The sequence below is a fragment of the Amblyraja radiata genome, chromosome 10 (genome assembly GCF_010909765.2).
Source record: "Amblyraja radiata isolate CabotCenter1 chromosome 10, sAmbRad1.1.pri, whole genome shotgun sequence".
Lineage (NCBI taxonomy): Eukaryota > Metazoa > Chordata > Chondrichthyes > Rajiformes > Rajidae > Amblyraja > Amblyraja radiata.
Window position 1 is genome coordinate 475942 of NC_045965.1, and position 21889 is coordinate 497830.

At 48.4% G+C, this 21889-nt stretch overlaps 1 protein-coding gene across 3 annotated transcripts in view; it reads right to left on the reverse strand.

The window, feature by feature from the left end:
- The window catches only part of LOC116977436 (ral guanine nucleotide dissociation stimulator-like 1), a 227567-nt gene that overhangs the window by 144101 nt on the left and 61577 nt on the right, over positions 1–21889 (reverse strand). For 2 of the 3 annotated variants that reach the window (XM_033027866.1, XM_033027864.1), the window contains exon 1: positions 1590–2333. The exons of the other annotated variant lie outside the window; for it this stretch is intronic. In XM_033027866.1, the coding sequence (XP_032883757.1) occupies positions 1590–1805 (216 nt within the window). In that variant the 5' untranslated portion in view covers positions 1806–2333. Of the gene's footprint in view, positions 1–1589; positions 2334–21889 lie in introns of those variants that run through there. 3 annotated transcript variants of the gene reach the window in all.

Consider the following 21889-nt stretch of genomic DNA (forward strand, 5'->3'; position numbering starts at 1 on the left):
TAGTACCTGCCTCAGCTACCTCCTCTGGTACCTGCAACTTTCATACTCAATACTCTGACTGATGAAGGGCAATGTGCCATTTTGACCACCTTATCTACCTGTGACACCTGAAATAAACCAAGGAGTGTGTGGGAAAGAAATGCAGATGCTGGTTTACACCGAATATAGACACAAAATGATGGAGTAACTCAGCGGGATAGGCAGCACCCTGGATGGAAGGAATGGGTGACGCTTCGGGTCGAGACCCTTCTGCAGACAGAGTCAGGAGAGAGGGAGACACAGAGATATGAATGGTGTCAATAAACCAGGTGGGTTTATTTCTCCTGCCTCTCAAAACAGTTCCCAGCAAATCAAGGCGATTGCAGGCAGGACACTAGTGCTTGGTGCCTCTTGCCCTGCCCATCAAAGATCTATAGCTCCTCTATAATTTTTGCTGCCCATGGCTGGTGAACGCTGTGGTTGCAGTGATTTCTCCTCCTCGGTCCGCACTGCAGACAACGTTAACATTCAGAACAGACTGGTGGCTCGTTAGCTTTCCATACAACGCCGCACGTTGCCGCAAATGCAAAAAAAAAACCCCCACTCTCAATTGGAGACGTTTCTAGAACTGGACAACAGTTTAAAAAAAGTTTAGGAGGACCTCGGCTGTGCGGATAAACCGGGCCTGGAATTAGCACTGGAGTTCACAGTCCGAATAGCACAGTGAAGGTTAAAGTCACCACAACAGTCGCTGCACCACTGAACTGATTACAGACCGCTGCTTTTATCAATCCTATAACCCACTCGGAATACTAAAATGCAATAATCAATATTAAAATGCAACAATTAATATTGAAATGCAATCATCTAGAATATGTCCCATATACCCCACCCCACCCAAAGAGCAATGGTTATTTACCAATAGGAGTCCCCCCCCCCCCCCCCCCCATTTAATAAACACACAGGCATTGTGTAATTAAATGCAACAGGCATTAGTTTCTTTATCATTCATTGGGGTTTTTTAATCCCCTAAGAGGCAATGCAATAAAAACATTCTGGAGGTTAGCGATAAAAAGCAGCCAGGATTGCAGAGATAGCATAAACAGATACCGAATGCTGGAATAACTCAGCGGGATAAGCAGCATCTCTGGAGAGTAGGATTGGATCGAGACCCTTTCTCAGATCCACCGCGTTTCGTTACCGTTACTGCAATACCCTGGCTGATCCCAAGCAGTTTACAGAGAAGCAGGAGCTGCGAAAGTCTCCCGACGAACCAGCAACTCTTGTGATATAATGAAATGTTAACTTTTGCTGCTTGGAGTAAGGAAAATGTGGAGAGCGAAAATAAACAAAAACACCCGGTGACTATTGGTTCAATGTCCGTCACCAATGTACAGTGAATTTGTTGCTCTTACTACAGAGGGAGAGAGAGAGACAGACAGAGAGAGAGACAGAGAGAGAGAGAAAGAGAGAGAGACACACACACACACATAGACAGAGAAACATAGACAGAGAGAGACACAGAGAGAGAGAAAAAGAGAGAGAGACACACACACACACATAGACAGAGAAACATAGACAGAGAGAGAGAGACACGGACAGACACCTACCAGCGAGCTGTACTCCTCTGGGGACCTGGTCTGATAGTTTTGCAGGGCCACGTTGGGTTCACCGAGGAGTTCCAGCACCAAGCTCTGTTGAATGTTGCGAACGGCAGAACGCTTTCGGTCAAACATGCTGTGGGTGCCCGCATCAGGGCTCCAGGAGAAGGTGGTGGTGGCGGCGGCTGGGGCTGCCAGCAATTTGGCAGGCAACGGGGATATCATTGGACACGGTTTAACCAGACACAAAATAAAATGCAAAACAACAAAAAAAGGTTTTTGCTTGGGGAAGGAATGGATGGTGCGTGCTGCAAGGGAGCAGAGGGATAAGAGAAATGCAACAGCTACAAAAACATGGTGCGACTGTGCGTTGGATGGGGAGGGAGGGGAGAACGAGGGTTTCCCCTCTCAATGCAAGGTGGATGCAAGAGGGATGAAATGGGGTTGCAAGGGGGGTGCTAGAGAGATGCAAGCGGGTTGCAAAGGGGATGAAAAGGGCTTGCAAGGGGTGAAATGGGGTTGCAAGGGGGTGAAATGGGGTTCTAAGGGGGGTGCTAGAGGGATGCAAGCGGGTTGCAAAGGGGTTGCAGTTCTCTAGCAGCGCGGCTATTGCAGCCCCGGAGCCGAGTGATTGACAGCTGGCCCCCGGGGATCCGGGTGAGTGACAGCTGGCCCCCGGGAATCCGGGCTAATGACAGCCGCGGCCTCTTGCACCGAGGCACTGCTTTGCTCAGTCGCCGCTGCAAGGGATTGCTTCGCCCCCTGCTTCCAAAAAGGAGGTGGGGAAAAATGCAAAAATCAACTTTTTCCTTCCACCCACCAGCAGTGATGTCATTGCTCCATTCAAATGAGCTCCTTGCAGGCACATGTTTTAAAAAAAATAATCTCCTCCAAGGCGCAAAACATGGGATGGATTCTGCAAGAAAGTTGAAGAGGGATCCCAAGTCCCTTGGTTATGCAAGGAGCTCCATCTCTACAACTCAACATGCTTGACAAAAAAAGACGTATTTAAAGAAAAACACATTTGCAAGATTGGAAAGCTTGCAAGTTCTTCCCTAAACAAAATTTCAAAAAAAGGAAAGTTTTGACACAAGGTGCTGGAGGAAATCCTGCACAGGCAACATCCGTGAAGAATATTTGGGGTCAGGACCCTTCAGATATTTCCTCCCTCTCATGCCAAATGTACAGTACAGTTCGGCATGTAACGGTAACATGCATGTACAGTTACATGCCAAAGTGAATAATCCACCACTTTGTGTCTTTTTTTTGTGAGCCATCATCTGCAGTTCCTTGTGTGTCTACATTTCACTGAACCATACACCGCTTTGATGCAAGTGCATGTATATCACACTGGGCTCAAATTTGCATCAGGATAAGGATTTAAAACCAAGAATATCCTTTCCTAAAATATGAATCAGATGAGTCTCTCCTCTCCCCATCCCTCTCTCCATCTCCCTTCATCCGTCTCTCTGTCACCCCCCCACTCTCCCTCCTTCTGTCTCCCCCTCCCACTCTCTCCCCCTCCGTCCCTCTACCTCTCCCACTCTCTCCCTCCCTTTCTACCACCTTCCCCCTCTCACCCCTCCATCTCTCTCCCGCTCCTATCTCTCTCTCTCCCCCTCCTTCCCTCTCCCCCTCCCTCCCTCTTGCCCCCACCCTCTCCCTCTCTCTCCCTTTCCCTCTCTCTCACTCTCACTGTCTCCCTCCCTCTCTCGTCCCTCTCTCCCTCCGCCAACTGCCCGACCGACCCTTCGCAGCACTCACCGGCCGTCCGACCACTCTCACCATCCACCGGCGGACCGACAGCCCGACCGATCCTCCACAGCATTCATCGTCCTACCGACATTGACCCTGACCCTGACCCTGACCCTAACCCTGACCCTAGCTGTACATTTGTTATTTATCATTTTTATTTACCAGTTCACATCATAACTTTATAAAGATAAATCAATTGAAAAACAAAATGATCAGCAAGGTTAGCATTACCTTTATCCTTGGAAACCTTGTTAATGCTATTGATGTAATGAGGAGGCAGCCATGATCCCGGCGTCCTTGCTGCCTCGCTAGCATGAAACAAGGCGCGGGATTGGTCAATTTGCGTCCGACCTCAATGTCAAACGTGCATTGATTGGACAATTACTACTCGGTTTTTGTCATATTTAAACAAAATGTGCAGGTTTTGTTCTTGACCAGTTTCAGGTATGATTTATATAATATTTTTACACAATATGTTAAAAAATTCAGGTAGTTCCGTGAGTTGGGTCACGAACCTGAACGAAAAAGCTCCTCGGCCCACAGCCTATAAGTGCAGGAAATGGAGAGAGTTCTGTTCAAAAAAACAATCAAGATTTCTTAGACAGAAAACAGGAGGGGTTTGAAACATTTGTCAGGGCTGGGGAGAGGGGGAGAGAGTCCCGGCATCCAAAGAAACAAGTTTGTGAAGTGGAAACGTTGGTATTGTGGCAGCCACAAGGCACGATTAGCCGAATGACTCATTTAAACACTGTAAAATGCTATTACAGTCTTCAGCAGTGGACCAGCAAGGGAAGAGATTTCACGCTTCACACACCAGAGCTCAATGGAATTCCCAAGATAGACACTAAAAGCTGGAGTAACTCAGCGGGTCAGACAGCATCTCTGGAGAAAAGGAATGGGTGATGTTTTGGTTCGAGACCCTTCGGCTCAGAGTCAGGGGAGGGGGAAACTAGAGGTATGAAAAGGTACAAAGGACAAATGAATAAAAAGTTAGAAAAGAACAAAAAAAGCCAGCAATGATGATCAGGAAAAGGTGGAACCAACATTGTGCATATATAATGTGTGTATATGTGTGCCTGAAGAAGGGTCTCGACCCGAAACATCACCCATTCCTTCTCTCCAGAGATGCTGCCTGTCCCGCTGAGTTACTCCAGCATTTTGTGTCCACCTTCGATTTAAACCAGCAGCTGCAGTTCTTTCTTACACATATATATATATACACACACACACTCACATGTATCTAGAATATGAATATAGATTTTAGATAGAATATACATACAAACAAATATATAGAAAATAGAATCTATAGTCAGAATAGTCTATTTTTGAATGCATTTCTAGTACTTTGCTAAATGAAAATTGTTTGTAATGCCCCTATTTAATGCATATATATTTTTTTTAAATCACTGATGGTCAAGTCACACATTAATAATCTGACTGATTAGTTTCCAGTGGCATGCTGATCGAGCCTGGGGGCATATTGAAGTAAACGGTGGCGATTGTACCCTAAAGGTCGCATTAATTCACCCATCACTGCGTACACAGCAAGAACAACCTGCTCAATTTGGGTCACATCCTCATCTCCACACAAGAGTAAAGATTCAACAATCTTGTGTGGGAAGGAACTGCAGATGCTGGTTTAAAGATAGACACAAAATGCCGGAGTTACTCACGGGGCAGGCAGCATCTCTGGAGAGAAGGAATGGGTGACGTTTTGGGTTGAGACCCATCTTCAGACTACAATCTTTATCTTTCCCTTTGCTCTACCTACTAATAATAATAATGGATGGGATTTATATAGCGCCTTTCTAATACTCAAGGCGCTTTACATCGCATTATTCATTCACTCCTCAGTCACACTCGGTGGTGGTAAGCTACTTCTGTAGCCACAGCTGCCCTGGGGCAGACTGACGGAAGCGTGGCTGCCATTCTGCGCCTACGGCCCCTCCGACCACCACCAATCACTCACACACATTCACACACATTCACACACAGGCAAAGGTGGGTGAAGTGTCTTGCCCAAGGACACAACGACAGTATGCACTCCAAGCGGGATTCGAACCGGCCACCTTCCGGTCGCCAGCCGAACACTTAGCCCATTGTGCCATCTGTCGTCCCTATTGTACCTACTGTACTTGAGTATGGCTTAATTCTATTTAAGTGCAGTAATATCTGATTTAATTGATGGCGTGCAAAACAAAGCTTTTCACTCTGCCTCGGTGCACGTGACAATAATTGATCTTAACCTAATTAGTCCCGTTAAAATACATTACTATTTAAAATTCTTATAATGGATGTGAGGGCTGTGTACAACAAATCTGGGATTAGAACTAGTGTACATGGTAATCGTCAGACGGCACGGACTCTGTGGGCCAAAGGACCTGTTCCACGCTACTCTCTGAGCTACTATCTACCTCATTGAAGACCCTCGGATTTATCTTTCATCGGACTTGTACGTTAGTCCCTTTATCATGTATCTGTACACTGTGAACGGCTCGATTATAATCATGTATAGTCTTTCCGCTGACCCGGTTAACACACAACATGAAGCTTTTTACTGTACCTTGCTAAACACTAATCTAAACCTCATATTAGATAGGAGGGCTGTATAAAACAAAAAGGATAACTGATCTCGGCACAGAGTCGGTGGGCCGAAGGGCCTGTTTCCACGCTGTATCTCCAAACTAAACACTGAAGGAACTGTGAAATTGCCTTCACATTTATGTGGAGCAGTATTCAATCAGGTGGCATGCAATACAAAGCTTTTCACTGTACCTCAGTACGCGCAACTTTGTGCAAGCAATCTCCCGTAGTAATACAACCTAATTTGCATATTTTCCATGTAGTAAGGAACTGCAGATGCTGGTTCACACTGAAGATAAGACACAAATTGCTGGATAGTTCAGTGGGACACTGAATTCTCTAGAGAGAAGGAATAGCAGGGGACCGGGGGTCAAATGAGATGGAGGAACTGAGTGAAATCCAGTTTAGCAGGGAAGTGGTGTTAGGTAAATTGAATGGATTAAGTCGTCAAGTCCAGTCACATTTATTTATATAACACATTTAAAAAACAACTCTCGTTGGCCAAAGTGCTTTACATTTGTTATAAGAATAGTATAAACAAACAAACTACATACATATATACATGTAGCCCTCACTCAGTGGACGTCAGGAAAGGCTTGGGAGTATAGATAAGTCTTTAGCCTTGACTTAAAAGAGTCGATGGAGGGGGCAGTTCTGATGGGAAAGGGGATGCTGTTCCACAGTCTAGGGGCTGCAACCGCAAAGGCACGGTCGCCCCTGAGCTTATGCCTAGACCGTGGGATATTCAGCAACCCCAAGTCGGCCGATCTGAGGGGCCTGGAGGTAGAGTGGTGGGTGAGAAGACTTTTTATGTAGGTGGAAGCAAGCCCATTGAGGGCTTTGTAGACATGGAGGAGAATCTTGAAGTTTGTACGGAACCGCTAAGGGAGCCAGTGGAGAGAGGCCAGGATCGGGGTGATGTGGTCCCTTTTTCGGGTGCCCGTCAGGAGTCTCGCTGCGGCGTTTTGGACCAGTTGCAGGCGGAACAGGGAAGATTGGCTGATGCCAGTGTAAAGGGAGTTGCAGGCCGATAAATCCCCAGGGCCAGATAGGCTGCATCCCAGAGTACTTAAGGAAGTAGCCCCAGAAATAGTGGATGCATTAGTGATAATTTTTCAAAACTCTTTCGATTCTGGAGTAGATTCTAGCTAATGTAACCCCACTTTTTAGAAAGGGAGGGAGAGAGAAAACGGAGAATTACAGACCAGTTAGTCTAACATCGGTAGTGGGGAAACTGCTAGAATCAGTTATTAAAGATGGGATAGCAGCACATTTGGAAAGTGGTGAAATCATTGGACAAAGTCAGCATGGATTTATGAAAGGTAAATCATGTCTGACGAATCTTATAGAATTTTTCGAGGATGTAACTAGTAGAGTGGATAAGGGAGAACCAGTGGATGTGTTATATCTGGACTTTCAGAAGGCTTTCGACAAGGTCCCACATAAGAGATTAGTATACAAACTTAAAGCACAAGATTCAGTTCAGTATTGATGTGGATAGAGAACTGGCTGGCAGACAGGAAGCAAAGAGTAGGAGTAAACGGGTCCTTTTCACAATGGCAGGCAGTGAATAGTGGGGTACCGCAAGGCTCAGTGCTGGGACCCCAGCTATTTATGATATATATTAATGATTTGGACGAGGGAATTGAATGCAACATCTCCAAGTTTGCGGATGACACGAAGCTGGGGAGCAGTGTTAGCTGTGAGGTGGATGCTAGGAGGCTGCAAGGTGACTTGGATAGGCTGGGTGAGTGGGCAAATGCATGACAGATGCAGTATAATGTGGATAAATGTGAGGTTATCCACTTTGGTGGCAAAAACAGGAAAGTAGACTATTATCTGAATGGTGGCCGATTAGGAAAAGGGGAGATGCAACGAGACCTGGGTGTCATGGTACACCAGTCATTAAAAGTAGGCATGCAGGTGCAGCTGGCAGTGAAGAAAGCAAATGGTATGTTAGCATTCATAGCAAAAGGATTTGAGTATAGGAGCAGGGAGGTTCTACTGCAGTTGTACTTGGTGAGACCACACCTGGAGTATTGCGTACAGTTTTGGTCTCCTAATCTGAGGAAAGACATTCTTGCCATAGAGGGAGTACAGAGAAGGTTCACCAGACTGATTCCTGGGATGTCAGGACTTTCATATGAAGAAAGACTGGATAGACTCGGCTTGTACTCGCTAGAATTTAGAAGATTGAGGGGGGATCTTATAGAAACTTACAAAATTCTTAAGGGGTTGGACAGGCTAGATGCAGGAAGATTGTTCCCGATGTTGGGGAAGTCCAGAACAAGGGGTCACAGTTTAAGGATAAGGGGGAAATCTATTAGGACCGAGATGAGGAAAACATTTTTCACACAGAGAGTGGTGAATCTCTGGAATTCTCTGCCACAGAAGGTAGTTGAGGCCAGTTCATTGGCTATATTTAAGAGGGAGTTAGATGTGGCCCTTGTGGCTAAAGGGATCATTGGAGAGAAGGCAGGTACGGGATACTGAGTTGGATGATCAGCCATGATCATATTGAATGGCGGTGCAGGCTCGAAGGGCTGAATGGCCTACTCCTGCACCTATTTTCTATTTCTATGTTAATAGGTGACGCCTTGGGTCGAGACTCTTCCTCAGAAAGTCGATAGAACAGGTTCTTGATTAGAACAGGTGTCAAAGGTTATGAGGAGAAGGTAGGAAAATGGGATTAGGGGGCAGGGATCAACCATGGGGGGTGGTGGGGGGGGTGTGGGGGGGTGGTGTGGGGGGGTGGTGTGGGGGGGTGGTGGGGGGGGGTGGTGTGGGGGGGTAAGGGGGTAAGTGGACTCCATGGGCCGAAGGGCCTAATTCTACTCCTATAATTTGTGAACTTGTGATAGGTGCCCAACATTAACAGGCTCATTTGTTCTATTTCTCTCTGTATCACCATCTATATCTCTGATTTCACATTCCCTTGTCTCTCAGTCTGAAGAAGGGTCTCAGATACAAGGAACTCAGTTCAGTTGAGTTTATTGTCACGTGTACAGAGAAAAGCTTTTTGTCACGTGCTAAAAATAGTCGGCAGAAAGACAATACATGATTACAATTGAGCTATTTACAGTGTATAGATACATGGTAAGGGAATAACGATTAGTGCAAGATAAAGCCAGCAAAGTCCGATCAATACAATACAATCAGTTTTATTCGTCACATTGCACATAAAGTGCAAGTGAAATGAATTTGTCAGCAACGGTACAATGATAAAGAACACACAACCACAATAAAAATGTAACACAAACATCCACCACAGCATTCATCACTGTGGTGGAAGGCACAAAATTTGGCCAGTCCTCCTCCATTGGTCGGGACCAGAATCCAGAGTCAGTCCAGGATCAGCTCTTCCCCACCTTAGACCGCGGCTTTAGGCTGGTGTAGGCCGCAGGCCGGCGGTCGAAGATTTAAAGTCCCTGCCGCAGCTAGAAGCACCGCAGACTGCAGGGCCGGCGGTCGAAGCTCCCCTCTAGGTGTGATGGTAAGTCCACGCCGGGTCCGCGGTATAAGTTGGCTGCGGGCTGGCGGTGGAAGCTCCTTCTTTTCCCGGTTCCCCTGCGCCGGCTGAAACTCTGCAGACCGTGGCTCCAGGCTGCCGGCTGCCACGGGCCAGCGAAACTGAGCGCACCCCTCCAGCGAGCCCCAGCGAGGCCCGCTACGCGCCGAGAGTCTACGCTGCGCCCACCGCTGAAGCCCCGGGTGCGTCTCCGGGAAAGGCCGCCCGATCCTCGTTGTTAGGCCACTGGGGAGGCGACCTGGAAAAAGTCGCCTCTCCATGGAGGAGGCGACCGAAGCGGTTTCCCCCTTACCCCCCTAAACCACGCCCCCCACACCACCACCCCACACTACCCCCCCCCCACACCACCCCCCCCACACCCAAAACACACAAAGAAACACAAAAAACATACTTTAAAACTACTAAAAAAACAAAAAAAGTTGAAAAAAACGGACATGCTGCTGACAGGGCGCCGGCTTGCAGTGCCCCCCACAAGTCTGATCAAGGATAGTACGAGGGTCACCAATGAGGTAGATAGTAGTTCAGCACTGCTCTCTGGTTGTGGTAGGATAATTCAGTTGCCTGATTCAGTTACCCATTCCTTCATTCCAGAGATGCTGCCTCTGCCACTGAGTTACTCCAGCATTTTGCATATTCTGTGGTCAAGAACTGGATCACAGCTTCTGAAGCACAAAGTCAAAAGAGCCACCAATCTGCTGTGTTGCATTTCCAGTCAGAATGGCTGACAGGCAAATATAAAGCGATTATTCACCCAACTCCATGCCAACCAACCAAACAACTCTGGACTTCCACTGGTGGCTAAATCACAAGGCTTATTTTACCACAGGAAACAGATGTCAAAATATGACTAATTGGATTGACTCAGCATGTGAAAACCCCCTTAGACAGCACTTCATTCATTTCCTTGTGACCCAACAAAAATAACCACTGCCAGTATGAACAATTCAAAAAATGTCTGATGCAAGTGAAAGTACAACTCACTGGAAGATCAAAGGAAATAAAAAACGAAAATTGCCCCAGCTACTAATTAGAAACAGAAGATAATTTAGAGATTTGCCATTTTAATTTGCAATATGTGGGGCAGCACAATTTAGCATCTTTTTTCTCTTTGTATTTTGATTTGTGAAATGTGGCTGCTGCCTCACAGCGCCAGACTCTGGTTCAATCCTGGCTACCGGTGAGGTGTTTGCACGTACACCCTGTGACCGCATGGGTTTCGCTTCACATTTATAGATTACTAGACCAAGTGGGACCCATTGGGTCTCTGTCACACGGGAGGCCTGCTCCCCCAATGCAACACGTTCCCCAATGCAATATTCCACCACTCACCCATAGCCCCCATGGGAGGCCTGGTCCCCCAACGCAACCCGTTCCCCAACGCAATATTCCACCAAATCACTATCTTGGAAACTTTCCAATCAGGTTTCAGGGCTCACCATAGCACAGAATCTGCCTTGCTGAAGGTACACAATGACCTACTCCTCACTGTTGACTCCGGCGACTGTGCAATCCTGCTTCTTCTTGACCTCAGTGCAGCATTTGACACTGTCGACCACACCATCCTAATTGACCATCTCCGGTATGGGGTTGGTATTGATGGCACTGCCCTGAGATGGTTCAGCTCCTACCTCAAAGGTAGGAGTTTCTCGACTAACATAGGCAACTCATTCTCCTCCCCAGCTAATCTCTGCTGTGGGGTTCCACAAGGTTCCATCCTTGGCCCCATTCTCTTCTCCCTGTATATGCTCCCCTTAGGCCGAGTCATTCAAAGGCACGGCATTTCCTTCCATTGCTACACAGACGATACCCAACTCTATCTCCCCCTGAAGCCCAAAAACCAATCTAATCTGTTTAACCTTAACCACTGCCTCGAGGATATAAAGTGTTGGATGGCCCAGAACTTCCTCCAACTAAACGAGAGTAAGTCTGAGGTCATTCTTCTCGGCCCCTCGGACATAATCAAAATGATAGCAGGCAGCCTTGGAAGCCTTACCCCACTACTCGACCCTCACGTAAAAAACCTTGGCGTAATATTTCACTCAGCACTGAAATTTGACAAACAAATCAATACCGTGGTTAAAGCTAGCTTCTTTCAGCTTCGGACGAGAGCTAAAATAAAAAAATTCCTCCAGTTTGATGGCCTGGAAAAGATCATCCACACATTCATTTCCTCCCGCCTAGATTACTGCAACTCCCTTTACACTGGCATCAGCCAATCTTCCCTGTCCCGCCTGCAACTGGTCCAAAACGCCCCAGCAAGACTCCTGACGGGCACCCGAAAAAGGGACCTCATCACCCCGATCCTGGCCTCTCTCCACTGACTCCCTGTGCGGTTCCGTATAAACTTCAAAATACTCCTCCATGTCTACAAAGCTCTCAATGGGCTTGCCCCCACCCACATAAAAAGTCTTCTCACCCTCCACTCCACCTCCAGGCCCCTCAGATCGGCCGACTTGGGGTTGCTGAATATCCCACGGTCTCGGCATAAGCTCAGGGGCGACCGCGCCTTTGCGGTTGCAGCTCCTAGACTGTGGAACAGTATCCCCTTTCCCATCAGAACTATAATAATAATATAATAATAAATTTTATTTATGGGCGCCTTTCAAGAGTCTCAAGGACACCTTACAAAAATTTAGCAGGTAGAGGAAAAACATGTAAGGGGAATGAAATAAATAGTAGAGATATGACTAGTACACAAAGTAAAGACAAAATTCAATTAAAAACACAATATGAGGCAATTAATGCACAGATGAAAAGGGAAGGGGACGTGGGGCTAAGGATAGGCAGAGGTGAAGAGATGGGTCTTGAGGCGGGACTGGAAGATGGTGAGGGACACGGAATTGCGGATCAGTTGGGGGAGGGAGTTCCAGAGCCTGGGAGCTGCCCTGGAGAAGGCTCTGTCCCCAAAACTGCAGAGGTTGGACTTGTGGATGGAGAGGAGACCGGCTGATGTGGATCTGAGGGACCGTGAGGGTTGGTAGGGGGAGAGGAGGTCAGTGAGATATGGGGGGGCCAGATGGTGGAGGGCTTTGTAGGTGAGGATAAGGATTTTGTAGGTGATCCGGTGGGAGATGGGAAGCCAGTGAAGTTGTTTGAGGACTGGAGTGATGTGATGCCAGGATTTGGTGTGGGTGATGAGTCGGGCGGCTGCGTTCTGGACCAGTTGGAGTCGGTTGATGTAGGTGGAGCTGATGCGAAGGAGAAGTGAGTTGCAATAGTCCAGTTGGGAGGAGATGAAGGCATGGATGAGTCTTTCAGCAGCGGGAGGTGTGAGAGAGGGTCTGAGTTTGGCGGTGTTGCGGAGATGAAAGAAGGAGGTTTTAATGACATGGCGGATGTGAGGCTCAAGGGAGAGGGTGGAATCAAAGATCACGCCAAGGTCTGGGGAGATGGGGAGACAGTGGTGCCGTCGATGGTGAGAGTGGGCTAATTGATTTTGCTGAGTGTGGCTTTGGAGCCTATGAGGAGGAATTCTGTCTTATCGCTGTTGAGTTTGAGGAAGTTATGTTGCATCCAGGTTTTTATAGCTGACAAACAGGAGTTGATATGGGAGAGGGGGGGGGGGGGGGGGGGGTGGGTTGTGGGGGGATTTGGTGCCGAGGTAGATCTGGGTGTCATCGGCGTAACAGTGGAAGTCCAGGTTGAAGTGGCGGAGTATCTGACCAAGGGGGAGGATGTAGATGATGAAGAGGAGGGGGCCGAGTACGGAGCCTTGGGGAATGCCTTGAGTGACTGTGGCTGTAGCAGAGGTGTGGTTATGGAGAGAGATGAAGTGGGATCGGTTGGAAAGGTAGGAACAGAGCCAGCTGAGTGCAGAGCCTTCAATGCCGAGGTCTTTGAGTCTGGTGAGCAGGATGTTATGGTTCACTGTATCGAAGGCTGCGCTCAGGTCGAGGAGGATGAGGATGTTGAGGGAACCAGTGTCAGCAGAGGTGAGGAGGTCGTTGAGGACTTTGAGGAGAGCAGTTTCTGTGCTATGGAGGGGGCGAAAGCCAGATTGGAGGGGTTCAAGTAGGTTATACGCAAGGAGGTGGGAATGAAGTTGCGACGCAACGATACGCTCCAGGGTTTTTGAAAGAAAGGGGAGGTTTGAGATTGGGCGGTAGTTAATGAGAGAGGAGGGATCAAGACCTGGTTTCTTTAAGATTGGTGTGACAGCAGCATTTTTGAAAGCGGAGGGGACAATTCCTTGGGACAATGAGGAGTTGAAGAGATTAGTGAGGTAGGGGCAGAGAACGGGGAGGCAGGACTTCAGCAGGGAAGTGGGGAGAGGGTCGAGGGAGCAGGTGGTGGGTTTGGAAGAGCTGATGAGTTTGGAGATTTCAGTAGGGGTGACCAGGTCAAACTGGGAGAGGAAGCAGTGTGGAGGAGGGGTAAGGAGGTCAGTGGAGATGTTGAAAGTAGGGGCCTTGGTAGGTGGTGGAGTAGATGCTGGGGTGTCGGGTACAGGGGATAAAGATTGATAGATGGTGCTGATTTTATCAGCGAAAAAGTGGAGGAATGAGTTGCAGAGAGCCGGAGTAGAGGTAGGGAGAGTGTTGGCTCGAGGCTTGAGGAGGTTGCCCACTGTGGAGAAGAGGGTTCTGTGGTTTAGGCAGAGATCGATGAATATGGAGGAGAGGTAGGCAGATTTTGCAGCAATGAGGGCATCTTTGTAGGCAGTGAGGTGGAGTTTGTAAGCTTCAAGGTGGACTGTGAGAGATGATTTATTTGTGAGTCGTTCAAGTCGGCGACCAGTCTGTTTCAGTTTACGAAGTGCAGAACTGCCCCCTTCATCGACTCTTTTAAGTCGAGACTAAAGACTTATCTATACTCCCAAGCTTTTCCTGATGCCCACTGAGTAATGGCTACATGATGTATATATGTATGTAGTCTGTTTTTGTTGTACTATTTGTTGAACTATTCTTATAACATATGTAAAGCACTTTGGCCAAAGAGAGTTGTTTTTTAAATGTGCTATATAAATAAATGTGACTTGACTTGACTTGACATTCACCCATAGCCGACAACTGCGCAGGGGCTGCTCATTTCGCCTTATGCACCCTCCCTCATTTTAAACTTAAAAAAGAATGCACTTGCATTTGCTAGCTAGCAGAACTCAGTGTACTGTGACTTAAAAAAAAATGCATTGCACTTGCTAGGGCGAGCAGGACTCAGTGTACTTGGATAGCAACAATGTTGCAAGCAGGGCTACAATCCCATTGTGACGTCACAGCTGTAAGCACAGGGGAAAAGCAATTATTTTTTCAAAGTTTCTACACATTTGTGACTATAACTCGAGAAATAATGCATGAAATTTTCAGATAAGGCAATTTTTGAAATCACGGTGTAAATCTCTATCGGATTATGTAAAAATGTCACCGTTAGCTCGTCGTGTTTTTGAGGAGATGTGAAACGCACACGAACATCACACAAATAAATACACACCCAAGTTTTATAAGTATAGATAGATTTATAGATTAGAACTGAGCTCCAAGGGCTAACGGAATCAAGGGATATGGGGAGAAAGCAGGAACGGGGTACTGATTTTGGATGATCAGCCATGATCGTATTGAATGGCGGTGCTGACTCGAATGGCCGAATAACCTACTCCTGCACCTGTTTTCTATGTTTTTATGTTTACGCAAGCAAAGAATTTCACAGTGACATCACATGTGACAATAAAGTAACGTATTCATTCATTCATGGGTGGTTGATGGTTGGTGTAGACGTGTTGGGCCGAAGAGCCCGTTTCCGTGTTACATCTCCAAAACAACAATAAATATGAATTTGCCTTGCTCCATGTTCTACCATTTTGCACACACATTTAGCATCATGCAAGAACTGAGCATCAACCTGAAGGAGGGTCCTGACTCCAGAGATTCTGCCTGACCCGGTGTGTTACTCCAGCACTTTGGGTGTTTTTACACCAAACCAGCATCTGCCGTTCCTTGTTTTTTTTTAATCAATCCCACAGGTTTTGAGTACTTAATACAAGATGCCATCTATATTTTTAGAATCAGAGACATGCTGAATTTTTTAGGCAGTTATTTTTTATTTAAACAGCAAGCTGGCTTAGATTTCGTTCCATATTAAAGGAGCAAATATTCACATGAAAAACATTTCACTGTGGCCATTTTCAGATCCATTCAGTGCCTGGCTTTGCTCTTCATCCTGGGTGGTCTTGCTCCATTAAGCAGGAAATGCTATTTAGTAAAGTCACTTTTGTTGATCTTGTGGCACAGCTGGTAGAGCTGCTGCCTCACAGCACCAGAGAAATGGGTTCAATCCTGATCTTGGCTGCCATCTGTGTGGAGTTTGCACATTCTCCCAGTGATTGCGTGGGTTTCCTCCTAGTGTTCCGGTTTCCTCCCATATCCCAATGATGCTCGGGTTTGTAGGTTAATTGGATTCTAGTGGGAACTGCTCCCAGTGTGTTTGAGGTAGATGTGGAAATGGGATAACATAACTAGCGTGAATGGGTAATCAATGGTTGGCTACAACTCAGTGGGCCAAAGGGCCTATTTTTAATCTGTATCAATCAATGTTTCACAAACTGCAAGTATTAATGTTATTCTGGCAGTAGTAACTTTATTCATAAGTGCATAAGGTAAAGGAGCAGAATTAGGCCATTTGACCCAACAGATCTACCCCGCAATTCTCCTCATAACCCCTGACTCCCTTACTGAGTAATATACTAAGTATATTTAATAGTATATAAAAATACGCAATTTTAAAGTATACTTAAAAATATCCATTGACTGGACAGAGTGGATGTGGGGAGGATGTTTCCACTAGTGGGAGAGTCTGAGACCAAAGGGCATAGGAGGTACCTCCAGAAAGGTGATGAGGAGGAATTTCTTTAGTCAGAGGGTGGTGAATCTGTGGAATTCATTGGGCAAGTCAATGGATATTTTTAAAGTGGAGATTGACAGGTTCTTGATTAGTACGGGTGTTAGGGGTTATGGGGAGAAGGCAGGAGAATGGGATTAGGAGGGAGAGATAGATCAGCCATGAATGAAGGGCGGAGTAGTCTTGATGGGCCGAATGGCCTAATCCTGCTCCTAAATCCTATGATTACTGATGCAGAGGCCACAGTAAGCCCAAGGTTCATCAGCATATCACTGACATGAAGTGGAAATTGTCAGTGCTGCTGGTTAATTCTCTTTCATGAAGCTTGCAGCTGCAATTTCTTGGGCTGCAACAGAAAGATTTAGCCTGTGCGGTTCCCGATTTGAGAATGTTTGCTGCCGAAATATAACCACAAAGAAAATAGCCGCGTCTTCAGAACTTAACTTCCAGTACCTCCCTTGCGATGATTGCCTTCCAGAAACAAAACCTTCAGAGGTTTCTTTTTCAATGAACACAATTTTTTTTCAAATTGATACCCAATTAGATGTTCCCTTATTCCATACAGCCCTGCACATTTTCACCCCTTTATCTAACCATTTCCCTTATCAAAGCAGGTGAATCTGCTTCCAACTCTTTCCTAAAGTGCTGGAGTAACTCAGCAGGTCAGGCAGCATCGCTAGAGAAAATAGGTAGGTGATGTTTCGGGTTGGGACCCATCTTCAGTCTGATTTTAAGGAGCAGGGGGATAGGGAGGGAAGAAAGCTGGAAAAGGGGCGAGACAGGACAAAGCGAGTAATAGGTGGACAGAGGCGAGGGGGATTTTAGATACGCAGACGGTTGGTACATAGGCCAGAGATAAGAGCACAAGGTGTGAAGAGATGTGGATTGTGAAGCTAGAGGGAGGAAAGAATCAAAGGTGGGGTGGCGAGTAGGGTTGCCAACTGTCCCATATTAGACAGGCCATCCTGTATATTGGGCTAAATTGGTTTGCCCCGTATGGTACCGCCCTTTCCCGTATTTGACTGCTACTACTTGGGTCGAGGGGACTGTCGGGTCGGAGCGCCACATCCGGCCCCGCCTCACCCATCCCGACGTAGTGCAGCCCATGGAGTGCAGCAGCAGCGCCTTGCCCGTGGCCCCGTCGGTCGGCAGCCCGGCCATCTGTCCGACCTTCAGACCTTCGCTTACCGCCGACACCACCACCCCTCCTTCACATGTCCGAACATCAGTTCAGGAGTTGGATGGGGTGCTGGACTTTGCCAGCGACGTCACCCGGGCTAAAATTCCTCAACTGGCCGCCGGCTGGGCTTTGTGTACAGTCCAGTACCCGGGCCAACTCATCATTCACCTAGCCATGGCCGATCGGTCCATGAATTGTCGTCGGAAATTAGTCCCTTATTTTGACCTTTTGTCCATTATTTGGGAGTGAGAAAGTTGGCAACCCTAGTGGGGAGAGAAATAGGTGGGAGTCCAGGTAGAGCACAAGGGAGGGAAGATAGAGGTTAGATATAATTGGAGAATTCAATGTTCATACTGTTGGGTTGTAAACTACCCAAGCAGAATATAGTTCCCACCAGATCACAACATGCTTGTTTGTATGTGGGCAGCTTACAACCCAGCGGTATGAATATTAATTTCTCTAACTTCTAGTAACCCTTGCATCCCCTCCCTCTCCATCCCTCTCACTCCCAAGTCTTTGTACTAATTTCCAAGTCGTCTTAGACACAAAATGCTGGAGAACCTCTGTGGGACAGGCAGCATCTCTGGATAGAAGGGATAGGTTTTAGGTCAAGACACTTCTTCAGACTGAGCGATCTTCAAAGTTGTCTTGTTGAGTCTCATTGTCTGTAACTCATTTTCACCTAGCCCACAGCTAACAACAGACTGCTTCCTTTATCATCGTCACATTTCTGCATATCTTTCATTCATTTATACTATTACTGTGTGTGTGAGCCAGTGTGAGCCAGTGTGTGTGTGTGTGTGTGTGTGTGTGTGATGGAGGGTGTCTGTGTGTGTTGCTGTGAGTGTGTGTGTGATGGAGGGTGTCTGTGTGTGTGGCTGTGAGTGTGTGTGTGATGGAGGGTGTCTGTGTGTGTGGCTGTGAGTGTGTGTGTGATGGAGGGTGTCTGTGTGTGTGGCTGTGAGTGTGTGTGTGGTGGATTGTGTGTGTGTGAGATGGAGGGTGTGTGTGTGTGAGTGTGTGTGTGTGAGATGGAGGGTGTGTGTGTGTGATGGAGGGTGGGTGTGTGTGTGTGTGACGGAGGGTGTGTTTGTGTGATGGAGGGTGTGTGTGTGAGCCCACCAGCTGTGAGTCCACTGCCAGCCCACCAGCCGTGAGTGAGTGTGTCAACTGCCAGCCCACCTTTGGCCTACCTGAAACCACTCATTTCGGCCCCTATTAGCCCAGAAATCAGTCCCTTTTGCCCAAAATGCCCATATTAGCCCAGGGGGAGCATTTTGGCCCAAAAGGCTAGTGCCAGGCCAGGAAAAGTCCAGAAAAAGTGCCTTTCACTGAGATTTCACACAGATTTTATTTTTATTTTTTTTAAAGAGTCCCTTCGGCCCATCAGTAAATATTCCCTCTGTAAGTATTAAACCTAACCACAGTATTTTTCTCCCTCCCATCATTAGCTCCCTGTGACATCCATGCCTGGATAGACTTTCCTCTTTCATTGCTGTGATCTGTAGAAATAGATGAAAAATATCTAAAATGTATTCTCTACCCTCTACCCCTTCTCTCTCACAGAGTCTCTCACCTGTTTTGGGCAGAATTTCTGGCAGTTTCTGAGCTGCCAGCCCGCCAGGCCTGAGTGACTGAACTGCCAGCTCACCAGGCCGGAGAGACGGAGCTGCCAGCCTGCTGTGCCTGAATGACTGAGCTGCCAGCCCGCCAGGCCTGAGTGACGGAGCTGCAAGCCCGCCAGGCCTGAGTGACTGAGCTGCCAGCCCGCCAGGCCTGAGTGACTGAGCTGCCAGGCCTGAGTGACTGAGCTGCCAGGCCTGGGTAACTGAGCTGCCAGGCCTGAGTGACTGAGCTGCCAGGCCTGAGTGACTGAGCTGCCAGGCCTGAGTGACTGAGCTGCCAGGCCTGAGTGACTGAGCTGCCAGGCCTGAGTGACTGAGCTGCCAGGCCTGAGTGACTGAGCTGCCAGGCCTGATTGACTGAGCTGGCAGGCCTGAGTGACTGAGATGCCAGCTCACCAGTCCTGAGTGACTGAGCTGCCAGGCCTGATTGACTGAGCTGGCAGGCCTGAGTGACTGAGCTGCCAGCCCACCAGGCCTGAGTGACTGAGCTGCCAGGCCTGAGTGACTGAGCTGCCAGGCCTGAGTGACTGAGCTGCCAGGCCTGAGTGACTGAGCTGCCAGCCCAAAAATCTATTCGGCCCACAATGTCCATCACAGCCCTCTGGAAACCAGTCCCTTCGGCCCACAACACCCATACTAGAGCTCAGAAAGCCCCCCACTGGCCACTAATATTGGAATTGGTGGAGAGGAGGAATATTGCGTTGGGGGACCAGCCCTCCCGTGTGAACATGGGACCCAACTGGTCCCACTTAGTCTAGTTTGTTCTATATCTCTCTGCATCACCATCTATATCTCTCGTTTCCCTCTCCCCTGACTCTCAGTCTGAAGAAGGGTCTCGACCCGAAACGTCACCCATTCATCTTCTCCAATGATGCTGCCTGACCCACTGAGTTACTCCAGCTGTGTATGTGTGTGTGTGCAGGCAGGTGGGACTAAGGGAAAAAAGTTGTTCGGCACGGACTTGTAGGGCCGAGATGGCCTGTTTCCGTGCTGTAATTGTTATATGGTTATATGGTGTGTGTGTGTGTGTGTGTGTGTGTGTGTGAGTGTGTGTGTGTGAGATGGAGGGTGTGTGTGTGTGATGGAGGGTGTGTGTGTGTGTGGGTGTGTGTGTGTGTGACGGAGGGTGTGTTTGTGTGATGGAGGGTGTGTGTGTGAGCCCACCAGCTGTGAGTCCACTGCCAGCCCACCAGCCGTGAGTGAGTGTGTCAACTGCCAGCCCACCTTTGGCCTACCTTTAACCACTCATTTCGGCCCCTATTAGCCCAGAAATCAGTCCCTTTTGCCCAAAATGCCCATATTAGCCCAGGGGGAGCATTTTGGCCCAAAAGGCTAGTGCCAGGCCAGGAAAAGTCCAGAAAAAGTGCCTTTCACTGAGATTTCACACAGATTTTATTTTAATTTTTTTTAAAGAGTCCCTTCGGCCCATCAGTAAATATTCCCTCTGTAAGTATTAAACCTAACCACAGTATTTTTCTCCCTCCCATCATTAGCTCCCTGTGACATCCATGCCTGGATAGACTTTCCTCTTTCATTGCTGTGATCTGTAGAAATAGATGAAAAATATCTAAAATGTATTCTCTACCCTCTACCCCTTCTCTCTCACAGAGTCTCTCACCTGTTTTGGGCATAATTTCTGGCAGTTTCTGAGCTGCCAGCCCGCCAGGCCTGAGTGACTGAACTGCCAGCTCACCAGGCCGGAGTGACGGAGCTGCCAGCCTGCTGTGCCTGAATGACTGAGCTGCCAGCCCGCCAGGCCTGAGTGACGGAGCTGCAAGCCCGCCAGGCCTGAGTGACTGAGCTGCCAGCCCGCCAGGCCTGACTGACTGAGCTGCCAGGCCTGAGTGACTGAGCTGCCAGGCCTGGGTAACTGAGCTGCCAGGCCTGAGTGACTGAGCTGCCAGGCCTGAGTGACTGAGCTGCCAGGCCTGAGTGACTGAGCTGCCAGGCCTGAGTGACTGAGCTGCCAGGCCTGAGTGACTGAGCTGCCAGGCCTGAGTGACTGAGCTGCCAGGCCTGAGTGACTGAGCTGCCAGGCCTGATTGACTGAGCTGGGAGGCCTGAGTGACTGAGATGCCAGCTCACCAGTCCTGAGTGACTGAGCTGCCAGGCCTGATTGACTGAGCTGGCAGGCCTGAGTGACTGAGCTGCCAGCCCACCAGGCCTGAGTGACTGAGCTGCCAGGCCTGAGTGACTGAGCTGCCAGGCCTGAGTGACTGAGCTGCCAGGCCTGAGTGACTGAGCTGCCAGGCCTGAGTGACTGAGCTGCCAGGCCTGAGTGACTGAGCTGCCAGGCCTGAGTGACTGAGCTGCCAGGCCTGAGTGACTGAGCTGCCAGGCCTGATTGACTGAGCTGGCAGGCCTGAGTGACTGAGATGCTAGCTCACCAGTCCTGAGTGACTGAGCTGCCAGGCCTGATTGACTGAGCTGGCAGGCCTGAGTGACTGAGCTGCCAGCCCACCAGGCCTGAGTGACTGAGCTGCCAGGCCTGAGTGACTGAGCTGCCAGGCCTGAGTGACTGAGCTGCCAGGCCTGAGTGACTGAGCTGCCAGCCCAAAAATCTATTCGGCCCACAATGTCCATCACAGCCCTCTGGAAACCAGTCCCTTCGGCCCACAACACCCATACTAGAGCTCAGAAAGCCCCCCACTGGCCACTAATATTGGAATTGGTGGAGAGGAGGAATATTGCGTTGGGGGACCAGCCCTCCCGTGTGAACATGGGACCCAACTGGTCCCACTTAGTCTAGTTTGTTCTATATCTCTCTGCATCACCATCTATATCTCTCGTTTCCCTCTCCCCTGAC